Source organism: Montipora foliosa, chromosome 1 (genome assembly GCF_036669935.1).
Source record: "Montipora foliosa isolate CH-2021 chromosome 1, ASM3666993v2, whole genome shotgun sequence".
Classification (NCBI taxonomy): Eukaryota; Metazoa; Cnidaria; class Anthozoa; order Scleractinia; family Acroporidae; genus Montipora; species Montipora foliosa.
The window spans coordinates 1,166,561-1,186,560 of record NC_090869.1 but is presented as its reverse complement, the minus strand read 5'-3'; the positions used below and the strand labels follow the sequence as shown (position 1 = coordinate 1,186,560).

At 38.9% G+C, this 20,000-nt stretch overlaps 2 protein-coding genes across 5 annotated transcripts in view; both read left to right on the top strand.

The window, feature by feature from the left end:
• The window catches only part of LOC137970037 (synaptic vesicle 2-related protein-like), a 33,323-nt gene extending 20,432 nt beyond the window's left edge, over nt 1-12,891 (top strand). The window contains exons 9-17 of one of the 2 annotated variants that reach the window (XM_068817454.1): nt 166-242; nt 2,095-2,186; nt 5,129-5,224; nt 6,959-7,070; nt 7,700-7,781; nt 8,140-8,229; nt 9,524-9,637; nt 11,400-11,577; nt 11,690-12,891. In XM_068817454.1, coding sequence (XP_068673555.1) covers nt 166-242; nt 2,095-2,186; nt 5,129-5,224; nt 6,959-7,070; nt 7,700-7,781; nt 8,140-8,229; nt 9,524-9,637; nt 11,400-11,408 — 672 coding nt within the window. In that variant the 3' untranslated portion in view covers nt 11,409-11,577; nt 11,690-12,891. Of the gene's footprint in view, nt 1-165; nt 243-2,094; nt 2,187-5,128; nt 5,225-6,958; nt 7,071-7,699; nt 7,782-8,139; nt 8,230-9,523; nt 9,638-11,399; nt 11,578-11,689 lie in introns of those variants that run through there. The other variant, XM_068816836.1, reaches the window with a different exon arrangement.
• A 2,153-nt stretch (nt 12,892-15,044) lies between these two features.
• The window catches only part of LOC137973940 (uncharacterized), a 6,868-nt gene continuing 1,912 nt past the window's right edge, over nt 15,045-20,000 (top strand). Inside the window, exons 1-6 of one of the 3 annotated variants that reach the window (XM_068820857.1) lie at nt 15,045-15,223; nt 16,369-16,514; nt 16,819-16,879; nt 17,348-17,487; nt 18,478-18,689; nt 19,423-19,569. In XM_068820857.1, coding sequence (XP_068676958.1) covers nt 16,375-16,514; nt 16,819-16,879; nt 17,348-17,487; nt 18,478-18,689; nt 19,423-19,569 — 700 coding nt within the window. In that variant the 5' untranslated portion in view covers nt 15,045-15,223; nt 16,369-16,374. Of the gene's footprint in view, nt 15,224-16,324; nt 16,515-16,818; nt 16,880-17,347; nt 17,488-18,477; nt 18,690-19,422; nt 19,570-20,000 lie in introns of all 3 variants that reach the window. The other 2 variants (XM_068820851.1, XM_068820849.1) reach the window with 2 other exon arrangements.

The window sequence follows — 20,000 nt, the reverse complement described above, 5'->3', positions numbered from 1 at the left end:
ATTAATGCAGTTGGTCCTTTCAGTTTAGTTTTAAATTGATAGAGATGGCTGCCAGCTCTTGAAAATGCCATTGATTGTAATAGAAATTTAAAGAAGAAATGAATTTGTTGATTCAGGTTTTGACATTGTTGTATTTTTACGAACTGACTTTCCATTTCTATGCAGAATGTAGGACATGGAAACATCTTTGTTTTGTTCAATGAAGAATATAGGTTAACAACACTACTTCTTTGGTTAATCTTGTAAGTAAACATCAGATCATACCCTGTCTAGATTCACAGAAAATTCCTGTTACCAATAATTACTTTTAGCAGAGCTCAGCCAGCCCAAAGGGCTGCCAAGGGAAGCACCATATTCTTAGGAACCCATGAATTACTGCTTTTTTCATGGTAATCATGGCTAGCGGTATTGCTTGTGGGCGTGTATGCACAACGATGAAGTCACCAAACAATTAATAATATTCTAATAATAATGGCTAAATGAAGCACTCTGATTGGCTGGTTTTCAGTTGGGATTTTACAGTACAGACCATTACCATGGAAATGGTCTGTTTCTGTATTTTCTTCTCTCTCCAAAAATAGTTTTTAAAAAGAGAAATTTAATTTTTTCATCACAGCGGTACAAATATAGCAAATGGAATTTAGTTTTATGTATAAAGGTTCAAAGTTCGCTGATGGAAGACAAAGATTACGAACATTCACCAAACAAATTTTACTATCCAGGTCAAAATGAGAAGAGTGAAGAGGCCAGTGAAAGCCAGTAAAAAAATGATTATTTTTTAATCAGCAGAAAAAAATACCAACACCACCAAGAAAACAACAATGCACTGATAGGAACACTCTACCGTTACATGAAAACAATTGGCCAGCATGAAGGAAAATGTGGAAAGCTTACCTGCGGCCAACCTAGATCTCCTCCTGTGCAAGTCTTTTTATAAATATCTGCTCATAAAATCGAGAAGAGTACGAACTAAATACAATATCTGGTTTTCAGAGGTATTTGACGATGATTGACTGTTTTCCTTTCAACTCACGAGTAGGCAATTTTTTCTTAATATGTTGTTAACTCTACATTTTCAAACTCCACTGATTTTATGATTCACAGTCTTTTGCTATGGAAATTTTAAACATTACATGCCTTTGAAAAGATTTTCTTTAAGCAAAAAATGAACCTCACAAATCTTTTAAAACTTGTGTTATAAATCGTTCGACTCATTTCTGCGATTCAAATTGCTCTTGTCATCAAAATTCCCTCTCATCTTTAACACTGCACCGCAAGTTGATGTGAATGAAACAACCGGAACTGTCCAAACACTCAAAGAAACAATGCCATATAATAAACAACTGACTAACCTCATTTGCTCAGGACCGTGTTGGGGAACGTTGGCCTTGGTCGTTTTTGTATGAACCGTGCGCAGGCACGACCTCGGCCCAATATTCCCTAGTACGGCCCTCGCGCTTGGTTAGTAAGAGGTTTTACTTGTGCCCAACATGGTGGCCATACTCCAGCTAGTTTACAGTGTGCATCAGTTCTTTGATACAATTGGATATCCATGTTATGGTCAATTGACACTTGTCAAAACAAGGTATCCGCTGACCAGTATCACATGACCATATGACAAGCTCAAGTTTAGAGCTCATCGAGGTCAGCTGTTTTTGACCGCTGACCAGGTACTGGTTTTCAATTGTTGGTTTTCACACACATGATCAACAGCCATGTTTTGCGATGAAAACAAAAGAAAACGTTCGTATAATAGTAAAATTCAATTCCCGGAGGATTTAGTGGGGACACAAATATGGCCGCCATTTCTTTGTTTAGGGGCACAAACATGGCGGTCTTGACATCGTGTGAAAACCGAGAATGGGATCACAGAGTGCAGGCTCAAGCCAGGTGAACTGATTGTAAGGCTTGGGTTTATTTACATGTAGGCTTGGCTAAAATCTACCGGTACATGTTATGTTTTTTGTAAGGCAAGATCAATATCATTTCAATGTAATCCATCCAAGTGAAATCTACTGAGTAGTACATGTTTTCACTTGTAAATGTAAATATTTGTAAATTGTTTGACAATTCACCCTTCTCTTCCCTTAACAGATTTTCTTGTGGATTCCTGTACTATGGTGTGGTGCTTATGACAACACAAGTTTTCCAGCAAGTAAACTCAGGAGAAAATACTTGTGATAAAGGTGTGAAGGAAAGCTAAGACAATGTCATTTATATGTACAACGGGGGAATCTTTGTTCACAACTTCTGTCTGACACTGGCCAAAGCTCCATATACATGTAATATTAATTTAAAACTCTAAGAAATCAGCACTAAATATCATTAAATTATTGTTTTCATTTTGGTAATTTTACCACATTTTTAGTTTGATTGAGCTAGTAACAATTTCAGGGTACAAAAACAATAATACACTTTATTATATGGCTTGTGTTTGTAGCCGATATATCGGGCGCTCTGATTGGCTGATTGTGACAATTGTAGGGCATTATTCTGCTGTAATGCCCATGGGCTGTTATCATTACGCGCTTGCAAAAACAAAGCAAAAGGTAATTAAAAAGCCATATAATAAACTACTTACTAACTGAGCTAGCTCGAGCAGTACTGGGGAATATTGGCCCTCGGTCGTTTTTCTACAGACCTCGCTGCGCTCAGCCCGTACTGCCACGACTTTGGGCCAATATTCCCCAGTACGGCCCTTGCGCTCGGTTAGTAAGAAGTTAGTAATTAATTTGTAATTGAGTGGCTCCAAGGTTGCTTGATAGCTTTGTGTTAGAGGACTGTGCGGAGCAATCACATGATCATCCATGTAGGTTCAAGTCCCATTTAATCCTAGGACTGGGCATTTGGAAGGACTAATTCTACAACACCTTCAAATAAGACAGTGATATTGTCACTTTTTGGATGATACATGTGTATACTCCACCAGAAGAATTTGAGGGATTATCATGCAAGTGTTCCTTCAAATTGTTGCAAATTTCTTTGCAACCTGTCTGGTCTGGCCGGCCAGTTCTGACAAAAGGGAAGCACCCCCTAGACTTTCTTTTAAGCTTCTTTGCAACTTTTTAAGTTGCTTTTCCATGTGTGATCTTTCGCTTTATAAAAATACTGGGTCAACAGTAAATATGTTAGCCTCATTTATAAATAAAGTCATTATTATTATATTTATTATATTAATGTAAAAACGTTCTCTGGTTAAAAAACATTTAACCAGAGAACGTTTGTACATTTTAATATGTCTTATCCTGGTTACAGTTCTATTTTTACTATTATTATTATTATTATTTATTGCTGGGTTGCCAAACCCAGTCGGAATCTGCATTTCATTTCTCCATATTTTTTTTTTCCGTGTCATGAAAAGTCTTGCATGCGACTCCCCTGCTTAGTGGTGTCTTTAAGCATAGAGTCTTCTGTGCATATTTTGTTTGGTTTGAGGGGGCTGGGGCAATGCGTAAATTTCTCTGGTGCACACAGGAGAACATTTATAATTAACCTGCAATGACGTCGAAAGTCATTGTAACGTGAATGGCGTTTTAGTGGATCTTTAAGCAAAATATACCCTTATGGAGCTCAAGAATGGAACGTCAATTGGATGAACAAGACAGGCAGTGAAAAATATATATCTGGAACCTTTAAAGTGACGAGTAATGATCATTGACAACAATTTCATTTTTCGCTGTTGGATATCAAGTGAGCTTTGTTTCTAATATTTTACTAACTTATATACAACACCGAAATCAAATGGCAATATTTTTTATGGATGTAACAAACATTGAAGGAATTGAGCGCCTTGAAGCAACAAAATGAGCCCCAAAATCGGCAAAAAATTGTGACGCTGATGAATAATAAAGTAGCTGCTATTCCCAAAACGATGGAATTACCTCGTGATAAATAACCTTGTCTTGGAGAATAAATTTTTGACTTTGCAGAAACAATGGTCAACGTCAAAAGTTGGGCGATTGTGATCTTTGTGTTGAATTCGCACATTTCTTCCCAAACTTTATAACACTTGAAAGAAAAAGAAAACTAACAAAAACAAAAACCGGGTTACAATCTTGCCGTCATTTGACACAGATGCCGCGGTAACTTGATCACGGTGACCGCTGAATTCGATGTCACTTTCGATTTTTCGATTTACTTGTGCAGCCAAAGTACAATAACAAATTTGAACGTAGCAAAAATCCCACAAAAATGTTTTTTGCTGATGGTAACTTTTCACATTCGCAGTTCAAGATTAATGTTGCTTTCATGTCGTTAATTGTGTTGCTGATGCCAAAAAATTTATTCTTGGTCGACCGTCCTGAAAACTTCCTTCTGCTCTTCTTAAAAACTGTGTATCAATATTTATTTACTTTTGCATCAATATTTGTTTTGCATAAAGCAAGCTAACAAAATCAGTATCTTGCTTGGTCTGTCTTCTTCCCTTCCTTGAAGGAAGGGAAGAAGAGAGACCCTGGGGACAAGTTTGAGTGCATGCTTAAACTTGTGATGAAAAGAAGTTGTGAGGAAATTTGGAAATGATCAACATGTCAGCCTAGAAGGCAATGTTTCTCGATTCCCTTTTATTTTCTTCAATCATTCTAGGTTTAGTACTTTGCTAGTAACCACATGTCTCCTCAGGGGGCTACCGGGGTATTTACCTAAGACTTTTACCATACCACGACAATGATATACAATACCAAAACAATATCGTGTACTATTGGAGCTACATATTGAACTTGAATATCCTGGAAGACAAAATGCAGCTCAGTTGACAATATGGAATAAAGCGCTGTGTTACTGCACTACCACACGTACGCAATGTGCGCCTATTTTTTCTAAAGATGACAGGAATGTTTTCTTTCTGTCAAATGATTAATAGGCTGGTAGCCAGGTTTTAAACCTCAGAAAAAGATCTGTTTTGTCGTATGAAGGTGTGAGCCAAAGGGCCTCTGCTGGTACGACTTCTGGGTGACCCCTTAAATGGTCTTAATGACCCCCCGACTTGAAAATATTGCCTGGAACGCTGCAGTTCAATACAACCCAACTCAGTCCCATCTGTTTTTGAGTAACACGTACCATAGGCAACCCAGTGTTCGCTCATAAAGCGTCTACTTTTAAAATAGCTTGTGTTTAATCTACTTGTCAGAGAGCCTATCTACCTCCATGGCTGAGTGTGGTTGTAAATTGCTCACAGTTGAAGACTATGTCAGCCTTTTGTGGACCACATTTGCTGAATTTCCAGGTGTGTTTTACATCACTTGACATGATGCCAGGTCACTTTATAATGACCCTTAATCTACATGTACATGTAGTCAGTCAGTAACATAACTGAAACTTCTGCAAAAGAAAGAACAATCTCGAGAAGTGATCCTCGTACTTGAATGGACGATTAACCCATGACCTATGCGATGCCGGTGCAATGCAGGTGCAATGCTGGTGCAATGCCGGTGCAATGCTCTAACAACTGAGCTATGAAGCCACACAGTTGGGAGCCATTGCTTAAAATAATTGTCCACTTAAGTGTAAGGATGCCTTCTTCATTTCTGATTTGTATAATACACCTTATTCCAAAATGGCCGCCATTTAAATATTCTTATGTTTTTATTCAAATTAGCCCTTGATGCCTCTTTCTTAAGCTTAAAATTCAAAAGAATATTTTATCTTGAATGAGGCAACAAGGGCCAATTTGTATGCGCATAAATCAGTGGCCATTTTGGAATAACGTGTATGTTGGAAGGCAAGGTTACAGCACTGTTGAAAGCATTCACCTTTCAAATGTGACCTGGGTTCATTCCCTGACAGGGCATCATAACTTTTGTGGGTTGAGTTTGTTTGTTCTGTTCTCTTCTTTGGCTACTCTGATTTCTCATTAAAAAAAAAAAAAACAAGCAAACATTTTAATTGCCCTAATTAAACAGTACTCTGAAAAAGAAGACATGATTTCTTCTACACAAAGACCCTTTAGTAGAACCAAAGCCAAAACCCTTTTTGATATTATGATCAGCATACTTTATTGTAGTTTTCTGCTTTTATTTGATTGGATTTGATGTGCAATATCCCCAGTTAGCAGTGGTCTGGCCACTGGATAAAATAATATGTTAGCTGTCCAGCTGTAGAATGCTAACCTCTACTAACAAAGCACAAGGGCCATACTGGGGAATATTGGCCCAAGGTCGTAGCAGTACAGACTGACCGCAGTGAGGTCTGTACATAAACGGCCAATGGCCGATATTCCCTAGTACGGCCCCCAGCAAGTGAGGTTAGTAACTTGTTTGTTACATAGCATCGTTCTTTGAGCGATCGGACACTTCTTCGCTTGGTGAATGTTATCTTTATCTTCCATCAGCGAACTTTGAACAGTAACCTTTTACATGTAAAACTAAATTCCTCTTGCTATAATAATTATTACGCAATTGTAATAGCCAATAGGAATGCCTTGTTTTGGGAAATAAACCAATCAGATTGCAAAAAGTTACAGACAGCGCTTGCACTTTCTTTGTGTCACACGCTGTGAAATAGACATTTTCTTTGGTGTTGGATATTGTGGTAAGAAACAAATCAAATGCGGTTCAGTATTCTCTGAACTCTTATCGAAAACAATATTCGTCATCACAGTGGTCAAAATTTGTTGTGCGCCTTGTGAGTCCACAACATAAGTGAGACCACTGTGATGACGAATATCGTTGTCGATAAGAGTACAGACAACGCTGAACCACGTTCGATTTGTTAAATGTATAATGTGTAATGTAATGAATTACCGGTACAAAGTAAGGGTCTATTAACGTAGTACCTTACATTGATTTCTATATGCAAGAAGTATGAGGAATGAAAGAAGTAGCAATACTGTGATCAATGCTCCATATATTAATATTGGTGTAATTTGTAGAACCTTGAAGTTTTGTCTTGTATTTGCTGTGATAATATGGGATGAGTGAACTTGTTTCCTGTTTCTCAATTAACAATTTAATTTTTCCAGGAATATTTTTAACAATGCTCTGTATGGAGAGGATTGGAAGGAAGAAAACTCTAGCTGGGGAATTCTTGTTGGTGGCTGCATGTCTGTCTCTAATGTTTATTTGTACTGACAGGTAATGTTAAGTTTTAAATGAACACATAATGTCAAGGAATTCTGACCAGGTATGATTTCAGACCAAAATTGCACGGCACAAAGCTGTTTAGAAATCACACAATAATTATTATTTAATTGCTAAAATATAGGATTTTAGTCAGTGCCAATATTAAATTGATCCAGTTGGGAATGAAAGTTGCAAAATTGGCCACACATGGTTTTCTTTGTTTTCATTTTCCTGCAATTTGATGGTTACCTTAAACAAGCCTTGAAATCTGATTGGTTGTTTTGTTTTAGTGGCCCATTCTCATTGGGTGGGGAAATGGTGCGATTTAGAGCAAAAAATAGTGCGATTTGGGAATAAGTCGCACTTCTGGGGGCCAATCAGATTGCAAGGATCACCAGTGATTTCCAAATGGGTGTAATAAACTGGTTTATCATCCTTCACCTGACTTATGACAGCTTCAGTGTAGGAACTAATGCTGTATTAGAAGCAAAGCATGATGTTTTGCTTTCAGTGAATTTGGGTTGTGCTGCTGTACATGTAACTCTGTTGTATTACACACCCTCTCTTTAAAACATTCTGTTTTGAATATAGTTTATTATGCAAGGATATCAACTCTCTTCTGGTGTGATTTCCTTTCACAGGAATATCTTGTTGGTTTTTATATTTATGGTGCGTGGCCTTTCTCTTGGTGTATTTCAAGGCTTCTTTGTGTATGTACCAGAGGTGAGCTGCTCATTGCAGTAGTTTTGTTTGTTATGAAGATTAAAGAGTCACACTTTGAAAGCCTTCCGTTTTCGTCTTGTAATTTGAAAAACGTGTCCGCTCATTCTATGTTAGGAAATTCGCCTTATGCCCATGGGGCTTTCAAACCACACATTTTTTTTTTCCAATACAGAGTTAATCACTCACTGAAACCCTTTGACTCTTAAACGGGCCTAAACCGGCCATACTTAGTATTTTACTCTGTCTAACGCCATACGATTTTACTCGTCAATGCGGAACCCCCGGGAGTCAATGGGTTAATCACTCACTGAAAAACGGAATGTCCCCATTAAATTTTGTTTTTATCTGTTTATTGCAGGTTTATCCAACCGTAGTTCGCTCAGTTGGTCTTGGTTGCTGCAGTACTATGTCTCGTGTTGGCGCAATGGTTACACCATACATAGCTCAGGTGAGAGTATTCATTGGCTTAGCACTAAATAGACCAATACAGTACTTTCCAATTTCTTCCTTGGATGGATGTTGCACAAAAGTGCACATTGCCGAGGTTAAGCTTCCCCTTTTTTAAGGGGTATGTTCATCTTTGGAATTTATCCTTGTCGCATGGGAGCATGATTTTCTGTCAAGGCTCAGAGTTAGCTCCAATTTGTAGGTTTTGATGCCTTAAATTGCTACTATGACCAAAAATCAATTGTAGTTCTTCGTTGGATTTCAAACTATGTTAACTAAACATAGTTAACTAAGTTTTAAGCTTTGATTGCAAGAAGACACCTCTTTATTTAACTGGAATTTTGCTATTTAATGGTCCGCCATTACTAACTTTAAAATCTTAAAGAGAGCTGGATCGAGGAGAAAATTATGTTGAAGACTCGCTAGTTTAAGAATGCAATGTGTGTGTACGCAGCTGAATTAATGTGCAGTACGAGAGTTTCGGGGTTTCACACTTTTAAGCTAGTGAGTAAATGGAGACACTTTCCCCTAGCTCCAACCCTCTGAGGTCCAGTCGGTCAGTTTTGAACGTGAGTAATGACGGACCGTGATATCCAAACCTTACACTCAAATTTTTACCAGTCAGGTGTTCAGCAAACACACTTTCAAACTCTGAAGGAAATATAGGATATCATTTTTTGATCATAGTAGCACTTTCATGTTTCTGTTTTGATTGGTCAAAGTGTTTCTTTGTTTTATTTTAACATTTGACTGAAAAGTGCTTTAGACCGTATGATACATAAATATTTTAACCTTGATGTACCGGTATTCTTTTTGCAGTGTCAAAAAATTATATAGTCACGTTAAAATGTTCTTCACTCTACTTCACAATAGTAACTCCAGTTGACATGCTATTTTGTGAAAAAAAAAAACAAAAATTTTCCGTACGGTCTTACACAACCATTTCTATATTTCTCATATGCTTTAGTTCCACCTTCTGTGATTCACTGCATTGAAACAATTTGTGCAGGTCATCCTTGCATCAGGAGCCATAATATTGGTATTGTTTAGGTTCAAAAATCCGGTAAACCCAAAAACCCAAGGGATGAAAAGAAAATGCTAGAAATTATCAGAAGCATCTTGAATCAAAGTTGCAGAAGGGATAGTGCGGAGGTGACATAGTGCATTGTGCAGAAGTCATATATTGTAGGCAGAAATTATCTTACTTAAAACCAGCGGCTCAGTGACACAAGCTCGTATTTTTCCTAAGGCCATAAATTTGTTTTTAGTTTTTTCGTATCCTTTTCTGCGTGTAGGTGTTGCTCAGAGTTTCATTTAATCTGTCTGTTGGTGTTTACATGGCATTGACTCTTATGGCTTTTGTTGCCACTCTGTTACTTCCATACGAAACCAAAGGACGCCCTATGCAGGTTAGTCAGCCACACTCTAATGAAAGCATTCTGTGACGATTTAAACCTGGTTAGTCTTGGTAGGACTCCTTCCCAGTGGTGAACCGTGTGCAGGGGTGCCTATTAATTGGGACTTAAGATCTGGGACGCGATCGTCAACGAAAACGCCACAAAACAATAATATTATTGGTTAAAAGAGGAAAACTAATCGTGCTGCACGTGCAGCAAGCGTTTTAGCACATATTTTCGCTACGTAACAATACCGACGCGAAATTACCAACATGAGCATACAAATGTGAACCTTTCATTCGGGTGAGGCTAAATCGCGTGGGTGGGTGGGTCGTGGGTCGTGTTTGTTTGAAGATAAAAAATATATATATATTAGCTCCCTCAATGCTCGGTCCAAATTTGTCTTAGGTCTTAGGTCTTGTCTGTTTCGAGAATTTCCAGTCGTTGATAAAAAAAAAGGGTTAGGGTTAGGGACCCACCCACGCCGACTTGATTGGACACTGTCTTTCATTCTCTATTTTTACTCTGAAATCGCTCGTACCAATTTATTTTTGGGATACTTAGCCCACATTGTACGGCGCGAACGAGGCGGAATTTTTGCTTAAGACTTAAGATTGTGCAAAGTTATATTTTGAGTTGTAGTTTTCGTCGTCCTCGCCGTCGCAGATCTTAAAGTCCCTATTATCCGTAGATTTCAGTTCCTTACAATCCTCTCCACCCTTACTACGGCTGTGGATGGCAAAAAACACTCATAGTTTACTGAAGTGGCTCTTAGAGTTAGCTAGATACTGCCTCTCTATATCATAGTTTAGTCATTTCTTGTCATTTCGTTCGTTGATTCAGTCATCACGGGAACATTTGAATCGACAAATGACCAACTCTCAACATCAGTGGCTTCATAGCTCAGTTGGATAGAGCGTCGCACCGGCATCGCTAGGTCACGAGTTCAAACCCCGTTGAAGTCCTGAATTTTTCAGGCTTCTCTGCGTAATTGCTAAAATGGCCTTCATGACTGCGCGGATCATAGCTTCACTTGATTTCATATCCGCAGTTCAATATATGATTTATTTCTGATATCACTTCGTTCATAGTTAAGTCCGTTGTGACGAAATCCACTGAAGACAGTCTTGGATTCTAGATTCCACGCTGTGGATTCCGGAGTCCATGTTCCTTGTTCCTTATTCCTTGATTCCGAATTCCCGACGTGGCCACATTTTGGATTTTATGGGGATTTCTTTGTTCCTAGGACCGAATTCCGGCTTCTGTAGCCCAGGATTCCAGATTCTACGTTTTAAAAAAAACTTTTTGTGGACTCTGGAATCCAGATTACCTTACATGGAGCGAAATTTTAACCCAATTGTGACAATATTCCTGTGACCTTTCGACCGTTTTTAAAGATTGGAGATGGTAACAACCCATGCTTAAGTCAATTTGTTCCGTTTTCACCATAATAGTTAAGATAATTTTTTCGAAATGCTCAAAATGGTTATCCCCTCTGCAAAAGATGTCCTTTGAAATACTGTATCTCACATTTAGCCTTGATTTTGCGTTCAGTACATTCTTTTATTCAAAGCGAGTCGAAAGCAAAGTGTTTTGTGGTGGTAAAAATTTATTAGTTCACCCTTCGTGTAAATGAAAACTAATTTTTTATAACCTACTTCTCAATCAGGCACGCTATGAAAAGTGGACGAAAGGAAACTAAATGACTTACGAATGTCACGGCGCGCACTTAATCATGTTTTAATTCTTTTTTCATTACTTTTATTTCTCACAGGAAATATAATTTTTTCTGGCTTTATATATCTCCATGACGTACAAGAATGTTGGTACAGTTTAACCTCCGCGTGAATGAGAATCGCAAGATACGCAGCCCCTTGCGTGTCCCCGCTTGTTACTGGGCTAACCTCGCGTTTCGCCGCTTCCTCGCTGAAGATATTTCGCGTGATTCGCAGGCGCTGTAGCCTGCGAACAGCAGACGCATTTCCGGTCGTCGCTTCTCTGCCTCCGAAAGAGGCAGGCAGAGAAGCGACGACCGGAAATGCGTCTGCTGTTCGCAGGCTACAGGCGCTGGGGAACCCCAAAATCTAGAGCTTTCTCGCAGGCTATAAAATGTAGGTTATGCTTCGTGCTGTACAAAGTCAACTTGTAAAAAATATTTGTATTTTCAATTCCTCGAAGAATGCTATTTTAGATAGTGGATTTAATCGCTAGATCGTGTGAAAATATTTTTTTGCAGGAATTTAATATAAACATCAAATATTCAATCGTAAATATAGGAAATATATAATTCAGGGAAAAAGATTGTATATTTTTTGTATTAGATAGACTTTACTGCTTTTCAAATTAATTCATTCCTCGCAGCCATTAGAAGAAAGGAAAACGAGTGGGGACGTTGATAATTCGGTAAAATGGAAGCTTGTATTTTTTGCAAAGGGACCACAACTTCGAGATAAGAGGGACTTTGAGATCTACGACGCGGTCGTGAACGAGAACGTCGCAAAACAATAATATTATTGGTCAACTTGCAACGCAACATTGTTGCGCGACAAGTTGCACGAAAAATGTTGCCCATATTACTAGGCCTAAACCCATACAAATTTAGAATGTCTCGAGAAATAGTCGAGGGTTGTAGTTTTTCAATTGCTTCATATTGCTGGCAAGAAGTGAGTGTAAGTTAGAGTAGCTTCGGTTTTCGCTGTCGTCAGACAATAACAAGAAAGCGTTTTAAATGAATTTGTATCGCGCACTTAACTTATCAAAGTATTTAAATAATAGTAGTACAATTTATATAAATGGCGAATCGTGGAGTAAAGTACCAGGGAGGAGTAGGTGTGGTTTTGGTTGTCGTCATACAATAATAGGAAAGCTTTTTAACTCTATGAATTTGTATCGCTGACTTATGAAGTATTTAAATTACTGTAGTACTATTTATATAAATGGTGAATCGTGGAGTAAAGTACAAGGGAGGGGTAGGTGAATTTGAGTAGCTCCCGTTTTGGTTGTCGTCATACAATATTAAGAAAGCTTTTTAAATCTATGAATTTGTATTGCCGACTTTTTAAAGATTTTAAATAATAGTAGGACCATTTATTTGAATGGTGGTTCCTGGGGTAAAGTACTGGGAAGGAGTGGGTGCGAACTGGGGTAGCTTCGGTTTTGGTCGTCGTCATACAATAATGAAGGAGTTGTATAAATTCTCATGGATTAGTAATGCAGAATTAATTTTCGAAAATATTTAAATAAATGAGGGAACATTTTATTCTTGTGAGCTTTTTGAATTATTATTATGTGAAACGCGGGCTGAGAGACATCCAGTGCTGAATGTATTAGGGAATGCATTAAGTCCGAAAAAGGATTATTTTCCGTGACAACGCTGCTGTCCTAGTTGTTCGAAGGGTGGAAAGCACTATCCCCTGGATAAAGTCACTATCCGCTGGATAACTCAATTGGTTTTGCTATTGTTTATCGGCTCGATAGTGATTTACCCGGTGGATAGCGTTATGGCACCTTTTGAACACGGAGGCCTGTTCGAGAAAATTTGCTTTTGGTCACCGTACATCTTTGATATACTGGACAGCTATGTTGTGGTGAATTGACATCTGCCTAAACAAGGTATCCGCGGACCGGTATCACGTGACCATATCGCAGTCTCAAGTTAGAGCTCATCGAGGTCAGTTAACGATTTTAAGTTGACCGCTGACCGTGAGGTACTGGGTTTCGATCTGACAACAGGCTCGAGCCCTGTTAACTTTTTGTAAGAATTTATATCCCGGGAGCTCCGCTTTTAGGTTTGGCTAAATCTATATATCAATTGGCGTTCTTATTATTATATTTACACCTTGAAAGCAAGCTATTTCATTGTAGTGAAGACGCTAATCATATATTACTGAATAATTCCCTATGGAAAGATGCAGCATCCTCCATTTCGAAAAACTGTCGCATCGTGCGGAGGACCTGGTGAGGGGACGGCGAGAAGAAGTCCAACCCGTTCTGGCCCTTGAATTCGCGATTATCCTGAATTGTTCACTATTATTATGAATTTAGAAGACTGAAAGCTTGACATGGATTATGGAAATGGTCATATTTGTTTGAAAAGACAATCCAATTGTACGGACAAAGGACTCGTACCTGGGAATGTTGATCAACCCGTCACCTAACCACTCGACCACCTCACCGCTAGCTGCTCAGGGACAATATTTTAAACTATTTGATAATGCTGTATTATCACTCGCCAACAAACAAAATTAAACACTACAAAAGGTCGGTTGAAAATCAAAGGTTAGGCCTAAATTATTGGTCTAACTTAGGCCTGATTACTCTTCACCAGCAATATTCTATGGTAGACTTAAAAAAATGTTTTTTTTTTTTTAGAAAGGCGGTGTCTTGATCTTCAGTGGTAAAGCGGAAAGAAGCGGTTCCTGCAGAGTAGAATTCAACCCACGGATATGATTTTTAGTGAATTCAAAGCAAATTGACAATTCAGGATAATCGCGAATTCAGGGGCGAGAACGACTTGAGAATGCTGGAAGTAGATTGGCGGGAAGAGGTCTGGCACGAACGAAGCGCACGACCTTTGAGCATGCGCAGTCGTTCTGAATTCACCCCAACTTCCTTAAGCCCCATTTCGTTGTTTAGATGGAGAGTTGACCAGCTTCCTTTTCATGCACGTAATGAAATGCCAAATGAAGAATTCGTCAGTCATAAGTATCAGAAACGCCAGGGGTGACATCATCATCCATGTGAGAGGATTATATATTCCAACTGGGGTTCGGGGTATAAAGTGATTTTCTCAGCTCAGAACAAAAAATCGGAGTTGTGGAAGCAACTTAAAAGTCCGAGCAAAGAAGCCAGGAAGAAACACAGACTTGAACAGGACTCGATCATAGAGCGGTTTTCAAATGAGTGTCGTAAAACCAAAACCAAAGCAATTACTTTGGCCAATCCAAAAGAACGGAGACAATCTGGTAAACCAATCAAACTCGAAGTAATTACACGCAGTCGATACAAAGCGCGGGAAAATGTGCACGCGCGAGCCACGATTGGCTTTGGTTTCACTTCTGATTGGTTGAAAAAATGGCGCAAGAACTTTGAACCAATCAATGAGTGAAGTAATCATAAACCAAAGCAATTCGCTAATTACTTTCGACACTCAATTGAAAACCGCTCTAAGGCCTTTTGATTGTTATTGCTCTTTCATCGAGCTACCGAGTTCCATCAAGCACATCTCAGAAATACATGACGGGAAAAGACATAATAGTTCATTGATAATTGACAGGAACTACACTTTCCCAAATACAATCTCCTCAACTCCTTTTCTACTAAAAAAAATTTCGGGAGATCTTTGTCTTTTTTTGTTTCGATCCTCGTCTATTATATATGTAGCTGAAATTTTCACGCATGAGTTTTTCCACTTATTAAGTCACATGTTTAACATGTTTTGCATGAAAAAAGACGTTGAACGTTTTAAACCAAACACAGTTACGTCCGCTGTGAAAGTAAGAAGAAGCAGTGTAAAGAGATCAATTTAACTCAAATAAAAGGCACTGGTTTCATTCTTAGGAATCCGCCTGAAGATTTCTCAGAAGACAAGAAACGAAGGTAACTTCGCCCAATATTCTTTTACATATGTTAGTTCACCTGATATTTACGTTTGTTTCCATAGCAAAGAATTCTAGTCACATTTGCAATTTAGTATCTCCTTTGAACAAGGACAAGGATTGAGTGTATTAGAGAGTAGTTCTTGGTTACCTAGAATTATTTTAGCTTGTAAAACCTTTCAAATTCATGCACTACTGCAACGAACTCATTTCTTAGTCATTTATGTTGTTTGCATTTTAAATAAGTTTACGCATCGATTGGCGAATTAATATCTTTTCTATGATTGGCAATCTTAGAAAAGATTTTTTGACCTCTCAAATGATTCAAATCATTATTATTCTGTGGCAATCAAAGCGCATATTTGGACTTGATTTCAAGCGGATACTACATAATGTAACCGTGAAGTTTTTCAAATGTAAAAACATGTGGGTCTCAGAAAGCGGATAATGTATCATACGCTCAGCATCATGTCCCAGGTTTTTAAATCAAACTTGAAAATAGGCCCACAGAGCGTGCACGTGTTGCTTTAAATAAAGGCCACAATTTTACAACAATATGTCTTGCTATATTTCCCAAACATATAGCGTTACAAGTATCGAAAGAAAGCTTCGTTGCTGCTGGGTTGTCATATTTCTGCGCTAAACACATTAAACGGTTAGAAACTGTCAAATTGTTATTTGCTTTTAAGCTACAAAAAACGACAGTATTCAAGAACATGTTGACCAGACAAACTGCAAGTGACAACTTTCGGAATCGCGTTAACTTTATTTGACTGATAGATAGAACGATAGTTTTCGTATCAGAATAAATAATCAATGCTTTAAGGACGGTGCCTACTATTGTTGTTGCGCATACGTTATGCGCATCTCGAGATACTCAGGTTTGCTATCGGTGCTTTGTATTTTAAAGTTTTTTACTAATATTATTCATCAATTATCTTTGAAAGATGTGTGGTTACCCCCAATTTTCTCTTTGGATTTCAATAACTCTTGTTAAGATCTACAATTCCTGCATAATCATAGACTGGGGCAAAAATTGCTTTGAATTAGTTTGCACCGTCTTTAAATCATCTTCTTGATCGGAGCTTGTCCCATTCACTAGCTTTCCGTTAAATTCCGCTCAAGCACTGCTTCATATCGCTGAAGGTAGCCATGGCGACACATCACGTGATGTTGTCCTACCAATGGAACGTCCAAAACTTGGTGGAAAAAGTTTACGGAGGATTACGTCGCCTCGGCATCAACGCTTGGATGGATGTACACGACGGTATTTCAGGAAACATAAATGACAGGTGGGTTGAGATGGCAGAAAGACACAAACGGTTTTCACCTAATTAAACTATTGACAAAAAAAAGAAAATAACATTGCAGATACTAGTTTTCAGGGATTCGTCGTCCGTTCATTCATCTACCCAATTCTATTGCTAGAACTCCTATCGTTATCGTTATTTTCCTATCGTTATCTGGTATCATTACTACAGGGCTTTGGTCATCGACTTTCGCTTCAGCTCACTTGACATTCCCGCTTTGCTCAAGTAAATCCAGCTCTCGTCTCATTCGTAATCAAGGTCTAACCCTCGTTTTGTTTGTTTTAAGCATGGCTCGTGGAGTGGATAACGCTGCCGTCATTTGCTGCTTTATGACAAGTGATTATACGGTGAGCGATCGTAATTTTTTAGGCCACTTTAACCTTCCAAACAAAATGCGTTTCTTTTGTCCACGAGGAAATTAATACATAGTAAAACCCCAGCAGTACTGTCGATAGGGTAAAGTGAAGTATTAACCAAGCCGATTAAATACTTAAGGTGTTGCATCTAAAAAACCACGCCTATTTGCAACCTCTGTGACGAAGCGTTAACTAGTGATTATTTTGTGATCTCGGAAAAAAAAGGGTGATGTAGCAGCTCTCGTCACGTGATTGGCTACCCTAGCCGAAAACAAAAAACGAAACAATTGAAATAATGACTTGAACTTAAAAACTATAGAAGCTGCTCACAATATCAAACAATAGCTGGTTACGAGAGCTGCTACACTACTGAAAAAAAAAAAAGACTGTTCCCTGTTTTTCAGAGAATAATGTATATATACAACGCAACATTTACTGGATTGTTCCGTTTGCTTTCAGGGTTCCAGGAATTGCAAAAAGGAACTGAACTACGCAGACGCCCAGTCAAAATCCATTGTGCCTGTTATGTGTGAAAAGGGCTTTAAAGCACAAGGATGGCTGGGTATCATCACTGCTGGTCTGTTATGGATCGACTTTAGGTAGAAAAGCAACTCCTTACTCTAGCTGAAGGGACGCGTTTGCATCAGCCAGCGACGTAAGGCAATCACCGGTTGCCAACCATTGATTACCGACGATGATCCTCGCATAAAAGTCTTTAAGGATGGCATATTTTCGAAAATTCCTTTTACGTTTCGGAAAAGTAACACAGGCTGTTTAATAAGCCAATATAAAAATACAATAATATTCTGTTGTCCCTCCAAAACTTTGCGTAAGCGTTGTTTTATTTTCTCTTGGGACTTAAAATGGTCCCAAGAGAAACTGGAAACAATGCTTATGCAAAATCTTGGGGGGACAAACATAGCGTATTATAATATTTTTGATATTGGCTAATTCTTCATTTGGTGAAAACGTGCGAGAATTTGCAATCATCTTTCATTAAAAATGATTCGCCAAAGCAGCAGGTTCTTCGCCATTCCGAAAGTTGTTACGTCAGCTTGTCAGTCTTTCATCAATCGATCAAGATTTTACGATCCGCATTCTTCTTAATCAAATGAGTGGGCAAAATGGTGAAAAAATAAACTTCGCTCATAGGTATCATTACTTTGGTATCACGTCATCTTTATTGTGGCAATATAATGCAAAAATTGCAATAACTGGTCATCTGCTGTAATCGAAGAACCTTCGAGGACTTATACAGCTTGTACAAGATGGGTACTGAAGTAAGACGACTGGCAGTAGTTTCAGTCCCCGTTCACACGTTTCTGAATATTTTCGACACTTTTCCCTCCATTCTGGTTTAGCCCGCTAGCAAGCTCTCCAAAGCGAGGCGGCCTCGCCTCGCTTTGGAGAGCTTACTCGCAGGTTACCTCCGTCAGTTTTGCCTCCCGGGATACACAATGCGTAATGCGTGAGGACGGAGCCTTAATTCGCCTTCTGCTGCCGGATGAAATATAAGCTCCGGCCGCGTGTGTTAAGAAGAGTTTGTCATCCAGTTGTTCTGCTAAGATTCTGTTATGATCTTTCAATAGAGAGGGGACTGTGTTTGACAATTCTCTTACATCCCTTGCGAAGGAGATTGTTAACGCTCTGGATTCGGATGTACCGGAGACTGCGATAAAACTGAGCAAATCGGAAATGCCAAAAGAAGCTGCCGCTGCATCAGTTCCGAAGGTGGACATCCAAAAGAAACCTGGAAGAGCGTTCTTACACAAACTGACAGGCAAATTTCTGGCAGAGTCAGGTAAAGTAGAGTTTAAAGAGCACGGAGGACTTAATGCAGAATCTTTAAGGAAATCTCTCACCAAGCAATATTCAGTTAATCAATACCGTAACCTCTTTAAAACTTCTATCTTCATTAGATCTCATTGGGCTGGTTTGATGCCATTGCCATATGAAGCAGAACGCAATGGCTGGAAAAGAGCGAACGACGTTGAAGACAACTTAGTTTTGTTCAACCTCGTTCCCAGTGCCTTTCATCTCCCCACATCAGAGGGAAAGACCCTGTGAACGAGGTTAAGTAGTGTGTTCGGTTTCTGAGGAAACAGTGACACTCATATCGGGGAGATATCTGTTTACAAACATTGCTCTTGTTATTCAAATTTGCCAACCACAGGAACAAAAGACGTTTTGTTTCGACAGCCAATGGGGCTCTGGTTGGCACATTAATGACAATGGGTGACATCAACGATATCGTCCCTATAACAAAAAGCTCCTGGGAGCACCAACTGAGACGTTGCGAGAGATGCATAACTAAGCTAAAACAAGTCCTCACTCTACACCATTTATATATTTGTTAAACGGAACAGCGAATTGGCTCCTCCGTTTTACAATCAGTACATGGCCGGTTTAATCCTCTGGTTTTCAGTGCACCAAGAATCGTCACAGCGGAACATTTGAAATATACAGTGTCGGTCGTGTTTAACAAGATTATTTGTTTTGCTAAAACTCTTTTCCCTTTTTCCCATGATTTGCAGGCCAAGTGAAGTTTCACCCTGCGAGTGGCAGCCGCAGTACCTTGGTCCTGAGAGACATAGCTGAAGACACGAGTTACTGGGTTGAAGAAGGACAACCTAAGAGTGAGATCCACTTCTTCAAAAATTATGCGACCAACGGATATTTAGGTAAGAAAAGGTTTCTTGGGTTAAGAATCGTAGTTGTTAAGCTACCACTCGCAATATATTTTCAATTCGTGGAGGCGCAAAGCGCAATGAACGAGTAAAACCAGTTTGTATGGGGCCAAAGTTACTCCATAGATCCATCGTTTGATAGTTTTTCCAAAATGTGGGGTCGAGTTTGAAGTAAAAGCGAGAAACTCGCTCCTATATTAACTTTCGGAAGTGCATTTTAAGACCAAAGTTGCTCCAAGAAAAATGTTTTTGATTTTTAAAAATAAAGAAAAACCCGTACCTTCTCGCGTAAAAAATATTAGGGTAACTCCTAGGGCGCATTCGATTGACCGTATTCCGGAATAGGAATACGTCGAATAGAAGTTAGAAATCCTTCGCTTTTACGGAGATTCACATTAAAATTGTCAAACTTCCGCTTAAGTGCT